Source organism: Phocoena sinus, chromosome 2 (genome assembly GCF_008692025.1).
Source record: "Phocoena sinus isolate mPhoSin1 chromosome 2, mPhoSin1.pri, whole genome shotgun sequence".
Taxonomy (NCBI): domain Eukaryota; kingdom Metazoa; phylum Chordata; class Mammalia; order Artiodactyla; family Phocoenidae; genus Phocoena; species Phocoena sinus.
The window spans coordinates 139,699,616-139,719,043 of NC_045764.1; the positions used below are offsets into that span (position 1 = coordinate 139,699,616).

A 19,428-nucleotide genomic window follows, 5' to 3' on the forward strand; every position below is an offset into this window, starting at 1 on the left:
AAATAGCCACTGCAGAGCAGATTAAAGAAAAAAGAATTGAAAAGAAACGAGGACAGTCTCAGAGACCTCTGGGACAACACTAAGTGCACCAACATTCGAATTGTAGGGGTCCCAGAAGAAGAGAAAGAGAAAGGGTTTCAGGAAATATTTGAAGAGATTATAGTCAAAAACTTCCCTAACACAGGAAGGAAAATAGCCACCCAAGTCCAGGAAGCACAGGGAGTCCCATACAGGAGAAACCCAAGGAGAAACACACCAAGACACATATTAATCAAACTAACAAAAATTAACTTCAAAGAAAAAATATTAAAAGGGAAAAGCAATAAAATAACATACAAGGAATCTCCATAAGGTTATCAGCTGATTTTTCAGCAGAAACTCTGCAGGCCAGAAAGGAGTGGCAGGACATATTTAAAGTGATGAAAGGGAAAAAACTACACCCAAGATTACTCTACCCAGCAAGGATCTCATTCAGATTTGGTAAAGAAATCAAAGCTTTACTGACAAGGAAAAGCTAAGAGGATTCAGCACCACCAAACCAGCTTTACAACAAATGCCAAAGGAACTTCTCTAGGCGGGAAACACAAGAGAAGACAAAGACCTACAAAAACAAACCCAAAACAACAAAGAAAATGGTAGTAGAAACATACATATTGATAATTACCTTAAATGTAAATGGATTAAATGTTTCAACCAAAAGACACAGACTGGCTGAATGGATACAAAAACAAGATATATATATCTATATATATATATATATGCTGTCTACAAGAGACCCACTTCAGACCTAGAGACACACACAGACTGAAAGTGAGGGGATGGAAAAAGATATTCCATAGCAAACATCATTCTCAAAGGTGAAAAACTGAAAGTATTTCCTCTAAGATCAGGAACAAGACAAGAATGTCCACTCTCACCACTATTATTCAACATAGTTTTGGAAGTCCTAGCTACAGCAATCAGAGAAGAAAAAGAAATAAAAGGAATCCAAATTGGAAAAGAAGTAAAATTGTCACTGTTTGCAGATGACATGATACTATATATAGAAAATCCTAAAGATGCCACCAGAAAAATACTAGAGTTAATCAATGAATTTGGTAAAGTTGCAGGATACAAAATTAATGCACAGAAATCTCTTGCATTCCTATACACTAACAACAAAAGATCAAAAAGAGAAATTATGGAAACAATCCCATTTACCATTGCAACAAAAAGAATAAAATACCTAGGAATAAACCCACCTAAGGAGGTAAAGGACCTATACTCAGAAAACTATAAGACACTGATGAAAGAAATCAAAGACGACACAAACAGACGGAGATATATACCATGTTCTTGAATTGGAAGAATCAATATTGTGAAAATGACTATACAACCCAAAGCAATCTACAGATTCAATGCAATCCCTACCAAATTACCAATGGAATTTTTCACAGAATTAGAACAAAAAACTTTACCATTTGTATGGACACACAAAAGACCCTGAATAGCCAAAACAATCTTGAGAAAGAAAAACGAAGCTGGAGGAATCAGGTTCCCTGACTTCAGACTATACTACAAAGCTACAGTAATCAAGACAGTATTGTCCTGGCACAAAAACAGAAATATAGATCAATGCAACAGGATAGAAAGCCCAGAGATAAACCCACACACCTATAGTCACCTAATATATAACAAAGGAGGCAAGGATATACAATATACAGGAGACTGGAGAAAAGACAGTCTCTTCAATAAGTGGTGCTGGGAAAACTGGACAGCTACATGTAAAAGAATGAAATTAGAACACTCCCTAACACCATATACAAAAATAAACTCAAAATGGATTAAAGACCTAAATGTAAAATAAGACACTATAAAATTCTTGGAGGAAAACATAGGAAGAAAACTCTTTGACATAAATCACAGCAAGATCTTTTTTGACCCACCTCCTAGAGTAATGAAAATAAAAGCAAAAATAAACAAATGGGACCTAATGAAACTTTAAAGCTTTTGCACAGCAGAGAAAACCATAAACATGATGAAAAGACAACCCTCAGGATGGGAGAAAATATTTGCAAATGAAGCAACTGACAAGGGATTAATCTCCGAAATATACAAACAGCTCATGCAACTCAATATCAAGAAAATAAACAACCCAATCAAAAAATGGGCAGAAGACCTAAATAGACATTTCTTGAAAGAAGACATACAGATGGTCAAGAGGCACATGAAAAGATGCACAACATCACTAATTATTAGAGAAATGCAGATCAAAACTACAATGAGGTATCACCTCACACCAATCAGAATGGCCATCATCAAAAAGTCTATAAACAATAAATGCTGGAGAGGGTGTGGAGAAAAGAGAACCCACTTGCACTGTTGGTGGGAATGTAAATTGGTACAGTCACTATGGGGAGCAGTATGGAGGTTCCTTAAAAAACTAAAAGTAGAACTATCATACAACCCAGCAATCCCACTACTGGGCATATACTCAGAGAAAAACGTAATTCAAAAAGACACATGCACCCCAATGTTCATTGCAGCACTATTTATAATAACCAGGACATGGAAGCAATCTAAATGTCCATCGACAGATGAATGGATAAAGAAGATGTGGTACATGTACAGAATAGAATATTACTCAGCCATAAAAAAGAACAAAATTGGGTCATTTGTAGAGACATGGATGTACCTAGAGTCTGTCATACAGAGTTAAGTAAGTCAGAAAGAGAAAAACAAATATCGTATATTAATGCCTATATGTGGAATCTAGAAAAATAGTACAGATGAACCTATTTGTAGGGCAGGAATAGAGATGCAGATGTAGAGGTCAGATGTGTGAACACGGGGTGGGGGTGGGATGAATTGGGAGACTGGGATTGACATATATACACTACCATGTATAAAACAGATAGCCAGTTGGAACCTGCTGTATAGGGCAGGGAACGCAGCTCGGTGCTCTATGGTGACCTAGATGGGTGGGATGGGAGGGAGGGGGATGGAAGGGAGGCCCCAGAGGGAGAGGACATATGTATGCATACAGCTGATTCATTTTGTTCTACAGCAGAAACTAACACAACATTGTAAAGCAACTATATCCCAACTTTTAAAAAGTTAAGAAAAGAAAAATCAAAGAACTGAAGACATGAGAAACACAACAGCCTTCAACCTCCCTTCTGTCCCCTCCACCTCAAGACCCACCCACAATGGCACCTGATTCTTGCCTGTACCTTTATTATCTCAGAGAATTAGGCATTTGCTCTTTCCTGATCATGTATATATTCTATTCATGAACATTTAAGTGGTTTCTAGATTTTTCACTAACAATGGCCCAGTGAATTTCCTTATGCCGATCCCTTTGTGCTCTTGGGCACATCTGGAATTGTGCACGTTATTAGATAGATTAGTTCATTTGATCTGTCAGCGACCCCCTCTGTACAGTCAAACTTTGAAAACGTTGAGCAGCCACACTGTCTAGGTCAGGAAAAAAAAGACACATCAGCAATTCTAACTTTTCCCAGCAGTACATTTACTGATCTCACCTTTACCGAGATCTAACTGGTGTGACTGATTATTCAGCACAGTTCGCTGATGTTACTTAGATGTGGTCGATACAGGGCAATGTGAACAGACTGCCTAATATGAAGAGCCTAATAGTTGCTCTATAAGTTGTTCATGGCGTTATGAGAACATTTGTTCTCCTAAAAGCTCAGGATGCCAACTCCTTCTTAATAAAACATTAGTTTAGCTCTATTGGGTTGCAATCAACCTCTTTGTCATGGACTGCCTAATCTTAAAAATAAAAGGAAGTCACAGAGGCAGTTCAATCAATCTACCAGACTGCAACACAAGACTCTAATCTATAAGAAAAAAGCTTAGGTAAACAATTATACTCTTGGCCATAGAGACCACATGGTATAATTACTCATATTTCATCTGTTGTTTACTCTCTAAAGAAAACCATTGGCTTCCTACAAGGGGAAGGTTGCTATTTTTGCTGTTATTTTCATTCTACAGGAAGTTTTTCTGTCTCAAGTATTGGCACAAAGATGCCCTAACTATTTGGCACAGGATTATTTCACACTGTAAGTGTCTTGGCAGTTTTGGAATCTCTTTGAAAATACTGTACAGTACAAATGGGCAGAGATCAGGACCATCTCTTTTAGAACACACAGGGATAATCAACAGAATGGATTTCTTGGCTGTAATTTTTCCCCTTTGTATTATTATAAATGATGTATCAGGTACCATTGACTGATATCTGAACAATAGTTCTAAGACCTCAATACCAGGAACAAAAGATAACAAAAACACTTTTGCCTCTTCGAATTATTATTAGTAAATTCCGTTGATTCAAAACAGTACAAAAGCACAAGTTGAGAGTGTTCTCAACTTGTGCTTCATCTTTGTAGGGAAAAAGGAGAGCAGGGGATTAGGGTGGCCAAACCCCAGCAATATGTTTCCGCTGGAAAGGATGAGGCAGCATCGTGTAATAGAGAGAACATCAGATTGGAAATCAGTCAGACTGTGGGTGTCAGGATCTTCAACAGTAAAATGGAGATAATAATACTAATTTTCAGAATTATAGGAATGAGCAAAAACGAATACAAAGCTCCTGACACATATTAACTACTCCATCAAAGCTGGTTTTCTTTCCCTTCAATAGTTTCTGCTACCATCCATCATGGTATGAGTCAAAGATATTGTTGACATCACTCAGCGCCATTCACTTCAAAGGGAAAAATTAATCTAGAATGAAGTTTTGGTGATCACAGGATTCATTATAAGAGCTGTGCTCAAACTAGTTGTCTGCCATCATGCTATAGTTACTATCCGAGATACAATTTAGAAATAAAATTCACAGTTAGCCAGTTTAGTCTTTCACCCATATGTCTGAGTGTGGGCCTTTGCTCCAATCACTGGCCCCTTTTCACATTAAGAAGGTAAAATGCCCTTGTTCTGGGATGAAAAATGTTATATCCTGGCTTTCCAATGCATGAATTCCCTTGTTTGTTCTGCATCCTAAAACACTATTTCCTACGTCCTAGGCCAAGCCTTTATTACCTAAGTATTGCTTCAACATTTTGCAAACACCCTCAACCTACTCCCTTGCAAGCATCCTTGGCTCCCTGATCCCTTCTCCTTGATCCCTGAGGAGCTCGCTGATTCTTTTCATCTTGCTCACCTGACCAAATCCCAACTCTGGTTAAATCCAGCTCACCTACTTCAGCATCTATATACCTGTGACTAAACACGGATGGAGTAAACACATAATCATGCTCATAGATACTAATAAAATGTATGACCACTAGCCTCACATGGACCTTAGTGCTTCACAGCAAACCTGCTGAATTTAACCTTGGCCACTCACTGCTCTACTCTCTACACAACCGTTTCATGCCTCCCCCTCATCTCCTCACCACCCTTACTCTCAGTTGATAACTGTGTTTCCTCTTTTACTGAGAAAATAAGAGCAATCAGAACAAAGCTTCCACTATATATTTACTTGTTTGTCGTGCCTCCCCCTCCCCCATTAGTATGTGACAGAAGGAACTTTGTATCTCCAGGACCTAGAACAGTCTCTGCACCATAATGTTTGCTCAATCAGCATTTTTGGTTGGGGAAAAAAAAAATAGATAAAATAAACAAAAAGAACAAATACTCCTGGAAGAGTCATAAGAAGGCTCATGTTAAGTAACTCTGTTGCCCAAGGCTGAATCAAAAGTAAGATAACTGTGTCCAAGTTCAATGCTCTAGACTCAAATCATTTTGATATTATGGTATTATCATGAAATCTCATCTGCTCTTTCCCAAAAGTTCCATGGTCCCTTTGGCTCAATTTAAAAAGTTGAAAGATACATTTTTGTGCCAAGTTTTCAAAACATACTTTCTGATACTGCTAGCTTCATAGGGATAGTAGGACGATTGCTTAAGGTCATAAATATTTTATTTCTCTTGAATTTTTCATATATTTACAACTCGCATGAATAATAGAAAGTAGCTCATATACACCATTCATAGTTACATTGTGCAATACTTTTTCAGAAATCTGTTATGTATTTGAAAGGTGTGGAGGAGTCTCAAAATAAAAGTCTATTTAAAATAAGCTCTTCAAATTCTGGCACTGGAAAGAGATATTTTACTCTAATCCTTTTCACAATGGGGTTTGATTTTCCCTATAAATTCTAATTTACATCTCTGTTGAACACATAGCTCAAAAATCAAGTGGTCTGAGTTGTCTGGAGTTTGTTTGAATGGAGTTCATTTTTGTAAGAATAAAATTATGCATTTAAAAGAAAAGCTCAATGAGTGGATGTGAGGAGGCAGAGAGATGGAGGTAGAGGCAGATAAATGGAGTGGTACTAACTTGAGAAATAAAGGTCAGCCCTTCAGTATTAGCACCCTTTCCCCAGCCTCATTGTAAAATGCTGCCAACTTTCAGTTTCCATAAATAGACACCATCATTAACGTTCAGCAGGTCAGAACTGTGAGAAAGTACTATACTTTTCTTGGCCAACTTTAGCTGTGCCATGAAATCACTTAAAAGTAAATGAGAAAAAACAATAATCATCAAATATAAATGTAAATAAAAGTATAAATATTTTTGAGGGAAAAGTCTATGACATAAAAGCTTTTTACTCAGTCTATCATTCATGTGTGATGGCAGGAGAAATTCATTTGAAGAATATGTTAGGTCACAAGTCATATGCCAATCATTTATATTTTATCTTAAAATATAGCTCTTTAGCAAAATTTACAAACAACTCATGTAGCTCAATATCAAAAAACCAAACAACTCGATCAAAAAATATGCAGAAGACCTAAATAAACATTTCTCCAAAGACATACAGATGGCCAAGAGGCACATGGAAAGATGCTCAACATCGTTAATTATTAAAGAAATGCAAATCAAAACTACAATGAGATATCACCTCACACCAGTCAGAATGGTCATCATCAAAATGTCTACAAGGGAACCCTCCTACACTGTTGGTGGGAATGTAAATTGGTACAGCCACTGTGGAGAACAGTATGGAGGTTCCTTAAAAACTAAAAATAGAGCTACCCTATGACCCAGCAATCCCACTCCTAGGCATATATCCAGAGAAAAACATAATTCAAAAAGATGCATGCACCCCGATGTTCATTACAGCACTGTTTACAATAGCCAGGACATGGAAACAATGTAAATGTCCATAGACAGATGAATGGATAAAGAAGATCTGGTACATATATACAATAGAATATTACTCAGCCATAAAAAAGAATGAAATAGTGCCATTTGCAGAGACGTGGATGGACCTAGAGATTGTCATACAGAGTGAAGTAAGTCAGAAAGAAAAACAAATATCAAATAGTATCACTTATATGTGGATTCTAGAAAAATGGTACAGATGAACTTATCGGCAAAGCAGAAATACGGTCACAGATGTAAAGAACAAACTTATGGTTACCAAGGGGGGAAGAGGGGTGGGATGAACTGGGAGACTGGGATTGACATATATATAAACTACAAATAATAAATGCTGGAGAGCAATCCCACTCCTGGGCATATATCCAGAGAAAAACGTGATTTGAAAGGTTACATGCACCTCAGTGTTCATTGCAGTACTGTTTACAATAGCCAAGACATGGAAGCAACCTAAATGTCCATCAACAGGTGAATGGATATAGAAGATGTGATACATACATACAATGGAATATTACTCAGCCATTAAAAAGAATGAAATAATGCCATCTGCAGCAACATGGATGGACCTGGAGATTATCATACTAAGTGAAGTAAGTCAGACAGAGAAAGACAAATATTATATGATATTGCTATACGCAGAATCTAAAAAAAAAAGATACAAACGAACTTATTTACAAAACAGAAACAGACTCACAGACTTAGAGAACGAACTTATGGTTACCAAAGGGGAAGGGTGGGGAAGGATTGGGAATTTGGGATTGACATGTACACAGTGCTATATTTGAAATAGATAACCAGCAAGGACCTACTGTATAGCACAGGAAACTCTGCTCAATACTCTGTAATAACCTAAATAGGAAAATAATTTTAAAAAGAATAGATACATGTATATGTGTATAACTGAGTCACTTCACTGGATACATGTATATGTGTATAACTGAGTCACTTCGCTGTATACCTGAAACTAACACAACATTGTTAATCAACTCTACTCCAATATAAAATAAATTTTTTAAAAAATATATATAGCACTTTAAGATACAGTCAGCTATTAGCTGCAGGTTTTCCATAGATGTTTCTCATCAAGTTGAGGAAGTTCCCCTCTATTCCTACTTTGCTGAGAGTTTTATCATGAACAGGTGTTGGGTATCGTGAAATGCTTTTATATGCCAACTGATATGAACAAATGAACTTTCTTCTTTACCCTGCTGTTGGTACAATGAATTACAGTGATTGTTTTTTGAATTTTGAACCAGCTTTGCATATGTGGAAGAAATCCCAGTTGGTCATTATGTGTAATTCTTTTAATATGTCATTGCAATCTACTTTTGTTGAGGATTTTTACATCTACATTCATGAAAAATATTGGTTTGTAATGTCTTCTGGTTTTGGTATGATGGTACAGCTGGCCTCATAAAATGAGTTAGGAGAGTTCTCTGTACTACTATTTTCTGGAAGAGACTGTGGATTCACCAATGAAACCATCTGTACTTCTTATTTGGGAAGTGTATTAATTATTAACTTATTTAATAGATATAGGACAATTCAGGTTATCTATTTCTCCTAGTGTGTGTTCTGGTAGTTTGTGTCTTTCAAGGAATTGGCCCACTTTAACTAAGTTATCAATTCCGTGGCTATCAAGTAGTTCAAAGTATTTCTTTACATGCTTTTATGCCCATGAAATATGTTGTAATGGCCCTTCTTTAATTCTTTGTATTGGTAATTTGTGTCTTCTCCATTTTTCTTGGTTAGCCTGGCTAGAGGTTTGTTAACTTTAATATTCTTTTCTAAGAGTCAGCTTTGAGTTACAGTGATTCTCTTGAACGTTTTTTCTGTTTTCTATTTCATTGATTTCTACTCTCAAGTTTATTACTTCTTGTCTTCAGCTTGTTTTGGCTTAAATTGCTCTTCTTTGTCTAGTTTTCTAAGGTGGAAGCTTAGGTTATTAATTTTGTAACTTTCTTCATTCAAATATATGCATTTAATGACATACATTTTCCTCTAAGCACTGCTTTTGCTGCATCTCAGAAATTTGATATGTTGTATTTTAATTTTCATTTAGTTCAAAATATTTTTCTAATTTATCTTAAGGCTTCTTCTTTAACCCATGGGCTATTCAGAAATGTGTTAATTTCCAAATATTTGGGGGTTTTCTAGTTGTCTTTCTCTCATTGATTTCTAGTTTAACTCCATTGTGATCTAAGAACATACCTTGCAAAATTTCTATCCTTTTAAATTTGTCAAAGTATGTTTCATGGCCAGAATATGATCTATCTAGTGAATGTTCCATGTAAGTTTGAGAAGAATATGTATTCTACTGCTATTGGATGGAGCACCTTGAATTTTAAAATGAAGGAGCATTAAACCTAAACACTATTAAAAGATATTCTATTTAAAAATAATATTGAAATTTATCCTAAACTTCCTAGACACTGGCTCTATGAGTAAAGGCAGAGAAACAGGTAGTACACGTCGAAAAGTGAATATTCGATCTTCCAGGAGATGATTTAACACACACATTTTCAGAAATAGTCACAAATGAATTTCTCTCATACTTTAAATGCTCTGCACGTCATAAAATTTTCCTCTTGCAATTTGTTGCTAACCAGAAACTAAGCATATGTATATACACACACACACACACACACACACACTTATATAATATACATATGAATTCATATGCAGGGAATAAACCTAATGCAATTTTTCTATGATTATGATTACAGTTGAAATGATTAAAACTTCTGTGCCAGTTTTTTTAAAGAGGTAAGAAAAGGCAATGTTTGTTAAATGTAAAGAAAACATTCCATTTTTAGTCTCCTAAGATATTATTAAAAATAATGTTTCATAAAATCTTCTGAGGGTATTTGAAATTCTGCATTTATATGACACCAGTTTCTAATTTAAACATAATTGGAGAGAACAAAATGAGAGTAAATTACATATAAAAGGGGGTAAAAGCACATGCCACTAATGTTTTCTATAGCAGTCTCTTTGAATATTATAGTCAATAAGACTCCAATCAGAATGTTTGCATTTTGCCAGCCGCTTTCTGGATGACAAAATTGTTCTTTACGTAATTAAACAACATCTACCCAAGAGAATCTACAACAACCAAATAAATAAAGGGAGAAAAGTAACCTGGAAAAGTCAACTAATCAAGCTCTAATCAATGTAACAAAATTCAATCAACTAATCAACTGTGTTCTAATAGGACATCACCCAAACAATCCCACAAGCTTTGTTTCTAAAGCTCAGTATGATAGGTGTTGAAACTTCCATTATATTGATTCAAAATTAATAATGCTCTATTATTAAATTAAATCTCTTCCTTATCTCATCTCAATTCCTCTTATAATTTAACTTATAATTTAAGTTAACCAATGAATATTTCAATGTTCTACTTCCATTCAAACAATATGATTGAATAAAACTGATTCTGGACAATTACTAGAATGAATAAAGCAAAAGAACGGCCACACAGTAAAATTTTGTTTTCAAGTTCAACCAATGGATGCTTTTAAAATAATAATAATAATATATTTAAATGACAGGCTAATCCTTAAGTATGGTAATTCCCTTGAAAATTACCTTTTGTTGAATCATCCTCTATTGGCTGTTTGAACAACGTAATGTCCTTGAAAGTGCATAGGAACAAAACCACCTTTTCATGTTCATTTCTTATTGGTGCAATTTGCATATAAAACCAAACAGGGGTTCCTGTAAAAGAGAGAAAGGACAACAGAGCGTGACATAGCCACCACGATGATATCGTCTCCCGCTTTCCTTCCTCCTTCAGCTGCCAACTGCTATGCCAAGAATTAGCACCAAAACAATAGTATTTTAATTGCTGGAAAGAATCAAAACAACTTTCATTTTATATCAACTACCAGTTGCTCAAAAATTAATGAACATGTTTTTCAACCCAAAATATCAAAATCTGAAAGTAAAGCATGGGGTGTCATTTCACAATGCAGTGGAATAAAGGCAGTCTTGCTATTTAAGCAACGCCAGCATCAGCTTTAGATCTGGGTCCCTACACCACCGATGCTCTCACCACCTCCTTTCCATAGCCTCACCAAGTGTGAGCATTCCTCCTTGTCACTTTGAGAAGTGTTTCCAGTCGACTTCAACATCAATACCTGATGCTCTGATAAGTATTCCTCTTTGAGAAACTTTTGAAATGTTGCTTCTATCTCAAGATTCTCTCATCAGTCAGATAGACTTATAACTCTGTGGCTCTGACCACATCCCCACATCAGAGAGGTACAATGTCAGCAACACTAGAAGCCTGATGTACACAGAGCTATACCTGAAGCCTTTAAGGCAGTGTTAAAGAAAAGAAAAAATGTCCCCAGGCCTTGAAAGTCTCAGGCGTCTTCATGAGACACTGCTTCCAACCTCCGTCACTCAAAGCATGAGGCTGGTCTCTGTCACCATGTTCTTCAGTGGCTCCTACAGACTCCAGAGGACACAGAGTTTCAAAGCATTCAAGGTTTAGGATTTGGACAAATTAGAAACTGGCAATGGGTCAAATAATAAATATCTGAAGACACAAGAAATGCCTTCAAAGGAGTAATTACCCATTAAATGATAAAACACTGAGGGAATGTTCCATCAGAATCAAAAAGACACATTTTCCATTATAGTCTTTCCAAGCCACAGGCAGTAAAGCCTCTCCAAATATTCATTCTTAAAGACATAAAGTCTTTTGTCAGTTTGGGATTTGGGGAGTGAAATGTGCAGCTGTTAATAATCTCTAGGTGAGAGTTGATAGCCTGTTAGTGACTTCCAATGAAAACCAATAAGAAGTACCTCCACACCTGTGGCCAAAAATTGTCAGGTAACGATATCACCACAAAGGGGAATTTGCCATTTACCAAAGAATGGGTGACTTTAACTACTGGGTGCTAGAAGTCAGGGAATCCGAGAGAGGAGATTTCTATAAATATTCAGTTCTGACAACCAGGTCCTTTGCAACCCCAGGGGGCCTACAGAAGGACATGGCCTTTTCCAAAATGATTACAGGATGAGACAGGGACCTCAAAAACAATCACACTATCTCCCAGAAAGGCTTGTTCTTTGTTTTCTGCTTATTTTACACAGTGTGTCCAGGAACTGTGAGTGATGTACACAGTTTGACAAATCACCTGGCCCAGACGCTAGCAGATACATGGCCTATGGCTGTTCCAACACAGTGAGCTTGAGGCAGCAAGGTTATAAACAGAGAGAAAGGGGTATTAAAAATAAGTCATTTTCCAAGGTCTGCTAGAAATCTGAACAAAAAGAGATGTTACAGTTCATACCTTCCTATGAAAACAGCAACTTTTCAAATTTTGGCATTGAGTCAGAGCTGTTTTTAAAATTGTTTTCAGATATCACGGTATACTATTTTCAGGTTTAGTCACAGGCTCAGACTTCTCCAAGTAGGCTGAGTTTTTGCTGAGTGGTTGTTGCTGAGTGGTTGGTGAAATATCCATATTCTGGATTTGGGGTTCAAGGAGACGGGAAGTCTGGGAAGGTTAGGTAGAGAGGCCTGTGGCTGCTGGAAACTCGGGGCAGTGCCCTGGCACTGATTATCTGGAGTTGCCCTAGCTATCACAGTTCTGCCTTTGTGTAAACAGAAAGATCCATTTTCAGTCATCATCCCAGAGCCACTGCTTCTTTCTCAACAGTAAAAGCAGCCCACTGTTAATCAGAGCAATGGACCTAAAGAATAGAGGCTGCAAACTGAAATGTCAATCATGACACATATTAAATCAGATACCTCAATCTCCCTGTCTGCAAATGGTGTTTAGCTAATTATTTAATGGAAGTGTTGGGAGGACTTGGCATTCAGGCATTCCCAAAACAGTTCTCTACAGGCATGTGACTTTTTCTAACATTAAAAAACGTCAAAAGAACACACTTTTTTCAGTTGTTGTTCAAAAGCCTTTAGCTATTTACAAGATTTTTTAAAGCTGCTTTTAAGTATAGTAGAACTGCCTTATAATGCATGGATAATATCTATTCTTCATATTTAAGAAAAAAAACTCAATGCAGATACTTTCCAGATGAGACAGGAGTTTTAATCTATAGTGCTATGGGCCATAACTCCTACTGGCTCTAAGCAGACAGCTACATGTGTATACATACTGTATAGATCTGAAAAGAACCAGACAGGCCTGAACAAAGGTCAGACAATTATTACAAGCTATTAAAATAAAGCAAACTATCCAAACCACCTTGGAAGGAAACTTTTGGAAACGAAATATTAAAGCCAGGGAGGGAGACGCAAGAGGGAAGAGATATGGGAACATATGTATAACTGATTCACTTTGTTATAAAGCAGAAACTAACACACCATTGTAAAGCAATTATACTCCAATAAAGACGTAAAAAAAAAAAAAAAAAGCTACTGTTAACATGATTTAAAGGATCTAAACAAAACAAAATTTCCACAAAGGTATTTTTGAGAAAATCAGAAACTATGGACTTGGCTTTGAAGCTTTAAAATCAGAAAAAGATTCATTTATTCTGTTTAAATCCCAGGGTTAAATGACCCTAGTAATATGGAATATTCTTAAATTATTTGCTAAACTCGAGGTACATATTGAAGTCATTCGAGGGATAACAACCCTATATGAAAATGACAGGGGGCATTCCCTGCTGGTCCAGTGGTTAGGACTCTGCACTTCCAAGGCAGGGGGCACAGGTTTGATCCCTGGTTGGGGAACTAAGGTCCCAGAAGACTCGTGGCACAGCAAAAAAAAAAAACAATGAAAGGGAGTTATGGCATATGGGTCTACTACAGCTTATCAGTATGTATTTGGACCTAGTGAAAAAAAAAAACCAGAAAGCACCTAGAAACTGTTTCAAAATGTTCTGTGATTAATACTCATGGTACAAATGTTTAAGGTACAATGGAGAGGATAAATTATGCTCCACAAAACCCAACCAGCACTAAACACAGTACAAGCGCTTCCTGTTGAAACTAGAATGCTTCCTGAACTGGGGAAGAATTTAGTAACCATCAATTTCCATTAAAGATAATAATTGGCTTTGGTATCATTTAATATTAACACTAAATAAGTTGACTCATCTTATGCAGTGACTGTTCTTTTTAAAAAAAAAACAAAACTCTGTTTGGAAATGCAGCAAAAAAGAAATAAAGTAAGTGACTATTCAAAGAAAACAAATCAGAAAGGAGACTTGTTTGATGAGTGTACTAGTTGGCTTTTTGTTTGGTTGTTTTTTTCCTCCAAACTCCAATGGAGAGTCTCATCAGACTCTCCCATAATTGCCTAAGACCCATATCATGAGGTCTTATGTGATTATATAACAGACAATTGACCACCCACAAATCCCATCATGGAGAACAGCAGACAACAATCAACACAAAGTTACCAGATGTGAATGGCGCATCCTTAAAGTAATGATTACTTCCACTCAAAAGTCTAGCACAAAAACAGTCTGAGTCTAGCAAACAGCCATACTGGTAAAGATTCACCTGAGGTAGATACCATATACTCACGTCATCTACATATGTGTAGAAAGGTAATCACACATACCCATTGACACCAATCAACTTTCCTTTTAACTGGAAGAAGAAATGAATGAATTTCTCTGTCATTTTTAGTTGCTGTCACAACTATAGGATCTTTACCATGAGTATTAATCACAGAACATTTTGCCACCTGACACAAAAAAAATCACATTCAAAATGCATTATATTTTTCTTTCAGTCCTCAAAAGGTTGCTTTTCAGAAGTATTATTTATTAATTTTGCTATCTGATTTTTACAAGTACCTCCAGCCAAGAGAAGCAATAAAAGTTTTACATTCTCTCTACACTATAGCTTAACTACCACTTACCAAGACGTAATATTAATAAAGAGTTGACACACCTTATTGGTAATATAGATACCTACTGTTTTTCTTGTACAAAAGAACTTCAAAGCAGTTTGACTCGTAGTTGTCAAAAGTCTGCCTGACTTTCTCAATGGTTTTCTTGTCAGTCAATTCTCCATACATAAAACTGGAAAAAACACCAAATAATCCATTTCAGTTTTGTGTTCCTTTTCAAATGCTACATAAAATCATATATTTGTCTTTTTTAAATTAAGTATTCGGATTTAGTTACAAAATATAATGTTGCTCCCACAAAATGAAGTGAAATATTTAAACCATGTTTTAACCATGACTGCTAAACTCCCTGCTAAAATCTAGCTTTAGAAGTTATTTTGAACATAGAGAGAGAGAGAGAGAGAGAGAGAGAGAGAGAGAGAAGCAGTCTTCACTTTACACAAGTCCAATATGCAGCAATTTTAGTTACTATGCTTTAGCTAAATAATACCAGTTTCCCAACAACACAGTTCAAATTTTGGTTTTCATAGTATATTAACTATGAATGATAGCATAAAGTATAAACTTTGTTGCTAGCTCATCAGTCTACAAGTCACTAGTAAATAACAAGTACACATTACAATTAGTGACAAATCACACCACTTCTTTTAAAGCCTGTGAGTATTACTGTGCATCTACTACTACTCAGTTCACGCACAGAAAGCAAAGTGTGCAGTTGTGTTGTCTCCTTGTCTCTCAGCGGTAAACTAATATGACATTTTACAAAAACGGATAAACAAAAGCAGGAATTCGCCATCAAAGATTAAAGTCTACCAAAGAAATGTAAAGTGATAATGCTGGAAGTGAAATTCAAATTAAACATAAATGCAGTTGTTTCTTCTGTAAGAATAGTGGCAATGCTGACACTGCTGTCATTTGAGAGGCTCTAGATATGCAGGCAGAGGAACCTAGTGGGGACAAACTTATCAACATAAATCAGGAAAGGACCTGTTACAAGAAAGACCAAGGTTTCCCAGAGGAAGTCATGCCAGTAAAAAAATCTTCACATTAAAGGAGCCCTAGGAGGTAATTCACGATACTGAAAGTGGAAGGATAAAAGAGTAGAAGTGGATTCAAACTTAAAACGAGTATGACTGTTTGCTAAGAGAGTAAAAAAAAATGCTCTCTTCATATCATAAAATATATTACGAGAATGTAAGAATTGTTCAAATGACTTGTGATAGCTTTTTGCAAAGAAATGAAACACTTTCATCTCAATGTTTCTAATGTTATAGATCACTAAATACTCTAATGTACAAAATAAATATAGTTTGACTATTATTTTCATTTCCCTGCACTTATAACCAACAGTAAGAGATTTTTTAATGCTTTGACAAACACTGTTAAAGGTCACAGAACAATCATAATTTTTCAATTGAGTATTAATATCCTATTACGTGGTTTCAGCTTGCATGGTCTTTTTTACACTCCCATACTACAATGAAATGTGAAGACTCCGTATTACACATATACTGCATTGGCGTTCTCACTATTTATGAGGATTTTTCTGAAATATGTACAAGTAGAGCCAATGGAGGGAAAATAAAGAAGAGAAACTGAAGGAGACATATGCTATTACTACGGCACATACAAAACATAAAGAGTGAATTTCCACATACCACAAACATTTCCTAACACTTTAAATTATCGATTTTTTCTAAGAGAAACTCACCAATAGTCTGAGAATTTACAAAACAGAACTCAGTCAAGCACTACAAGCCTATAAAACCCTATTCCTGATGCTTTCCCAATCATCAGTCGTGCATCTGGTTTCAGATACCTAGTTCTACTAGTTGCTGTAATTGTCCAGACCATTTCTTCCACCAGAAAAAAATGTGTGGCACTTGACTAAGTTTTTGAAGGCTCAAGTATATCTTTGTTATTGCTTTTCTTAGAATTTTCAATAAATTAGCTTATCAGCCAGAGGTAAATCCAAGTGTGGCGGGGCCTGAAGCTTATACAATTTTAGGGGCCGTCTTTAAGGAAAGGAGTGCAAAATTATAAAACAAAATTAGGTACAGAGGCTTGAAAGACATGCACTCAAGTAAAGGCCCCTGAAGGTTAAAATTCTTTATCCTCATGGGAAATCTGTTCCTGAATGTCTCAATCTAGAAAGTTTACAACATGAAAAGCATAGTTTGTTAGCAAGAGCCAGCAAAACTAGCAGGATTCAACCATGAAACCATATCACAACTAAAAATTACAGAGTAACCTGCTGTATTAAAAAATAAATAAAATAAAAATAAATAAATAAAATAAAATTCAAAAATTCCAAAAAAAAAAATTACAGAGTAATGACCCATTTTACGGTAGGTAACACTAACCTAAGCAACTAGAATTCTGAAAACTAAGAAAGTAGATGAGGCCAACCAAAGACTGTCCAATCTGTGGCCTGCATTTTCAATACAATACTTTTCTCTTGTATAAAAAAGGAATTTTTAATTGTCATTATAATAGTAAAATAAGCAAGAGAATATCAGAATAGGATGACAGACTCTAACTCCATAATCCTATAGCCAGACTAACACATGAAGCTTCAGAGGGCATTGAAAAGCCACTGTTCCTGTCAAAGCCTGAGTTTCATTCAGCTCATGCTGAGTTTTAGGAAAATCTCCTGAGGGCATTATAATTAAATTAGAATTCCTCAGTTAAAGTGCACAAAGTCACCCTCCTTTCCTCCCCACAAATAAAACACTATTTAATACTGTCAATATTTTTTACAGACAAGTAAACTTTTTTATTGACTGTTATTTTTAACCTAAAGACACTAATAAAGAGAAAACATTAAAAATACAAAAAAAATAATAATAAGGGTAATTAAACTAAATAAATGTTTGTGGTCTTAAAAAGAAGAGAAAGTATTTACTCCTATTACTAAATGTCAGAGTCAATAGTTCAGTAAACCAAAACACAATATTCATAATTGGCCAACAGAAAAACATAAAAAAGAAATCATCTATAATATAACAAGCAACTAGGATAAAAATGGTGAAAAATTAACTCGAATAGGATTAAAAATGTTACAACTCAAATTTAAAAAAAAAAAACTGTCTTAGAAATTGATGTAATAATACCACTTAAGAAGAAATACAACACAAGTCTGATTCAGCTAAAATGCTGAAGAGAAGGTGAAAACAAGCAATTTCTCAAATAAACTCTGAAAATTCTATAACCCATTCTTTAGCCCTCCCAATGCTAAAATAGACTGTCCTAAGAAAATAGGATCATTTTAAGAAAAAAATCCCAGCTTATTATACTCTGAATAATTTTTCAAAAATAGGTTTTATTTCTTACGCAGTTTCACTCATATTTTTATTTTAAGTTTTAAAACTACGTATTTCCAGAGACAGAACACATATTTGAAGTGGTAAAATGCAGCAGTTACATAACAAAAGATATTTCAAAATGACCTGAAAGAATGTCTGAAATGTATTATCCAATCTTCCAAAGCAAGTGTTCTGGAGATTAATTCAAACTTTGAAAGTGTTTCCACCCAAAGTTGTCCAAACCAAAATGATTAAATCAATGCTTCTGCATATTTTACGTGTATGGCACATTTGCTTACTTGCTCGGCACTTTTTATGTGTAAATGTTGAATTTCTTTACCGAGGTTTCCTGCAGCCTGATTGCAGATGGCTGAAGCTCAATGCAGTCTTTGAATGGTTAATGGAATTTGAAGGAAACCAAGATTTAGAAATGATAATCATCAGACTTTAGAAACTATATATCTATATAATAATCTTAAATACTCTTTATGTCTCTTATTGAATATCCTCCAGGAATATAGCATGGGAATACTAAAAAATTACAGAACTTCAAATTACTCTCTTAGATAGCCAAGCTCCCCTTCAGTAATAATAAATGACTTCTACAACTTCACTGTTATCTTATTGGAAGGAAAATAAAATTAGATGCACAGAAGCAATCTATCCCTGCTATAATATGGAGCAGCCACAATATAACAGAGGACCACTGCACTTAGAGGACCACTTACAATCTGGAAGGCTCATGGCCAAGTCGCATAACTTCTCTGACTCTTAGTTCCCTCATCAGTAAAATGATGGTAATGTTAATATAACTCAGAGGGTGGGGATTAAAAGGATAATGCACATGAAGTTGCAAATTATAATGTGCTGTACAATGACTTATTACTGGAATGCTTCTTATGGGTGGGGTTCGAAGTCCCTCCAGCCCAACCCTACTCCTTTGCTCCTCTACAATTCTAGGGCAAGGGTTGGGCCATGCCTGCTAATGGGCAGGGTCCCTGTGTCTTAAGGGGATACACACATCATTTTGTGTGTCTTCTTTCTTTGTGAACCCATGACATTGAGGCATAAATTCACCCAGGGCCTGCTGCTGGATAATCTGGCC

The 19,428-nt window shown here is 35.7% G+C and overlaps 1 protein-coding gene across 1 annotated transcript in view; it reads right to left on the bottom strand.

Moving 5' to 3' along the window:
• Positions 1 to 19,428, bottom strand: part of KCNH5 (potassium voltage-gated channel subfamily H member 5) — a 344,887-nt gene that overhangs the window by 290,479 nt on the left and 34,980 nt on the right. Inside the window, exons 3-4 of the mRNA XM_032623255.1 lie at positions 15,084 to 15,190; positions 10,766 to 10,894 (exon numbers count right to left, since the gene is read on the bottom strand). Of these exons, the coding sequence (XP_032479146.1) occupies positions 10,766 to 10,894; positions 15,084 to 15,190 (236 nt within the window). The remainder of the gene's footprint in view (positions 1 to 10,765; positions 10,895 to 15,083; positions 15,191 to 19,428) is intronic.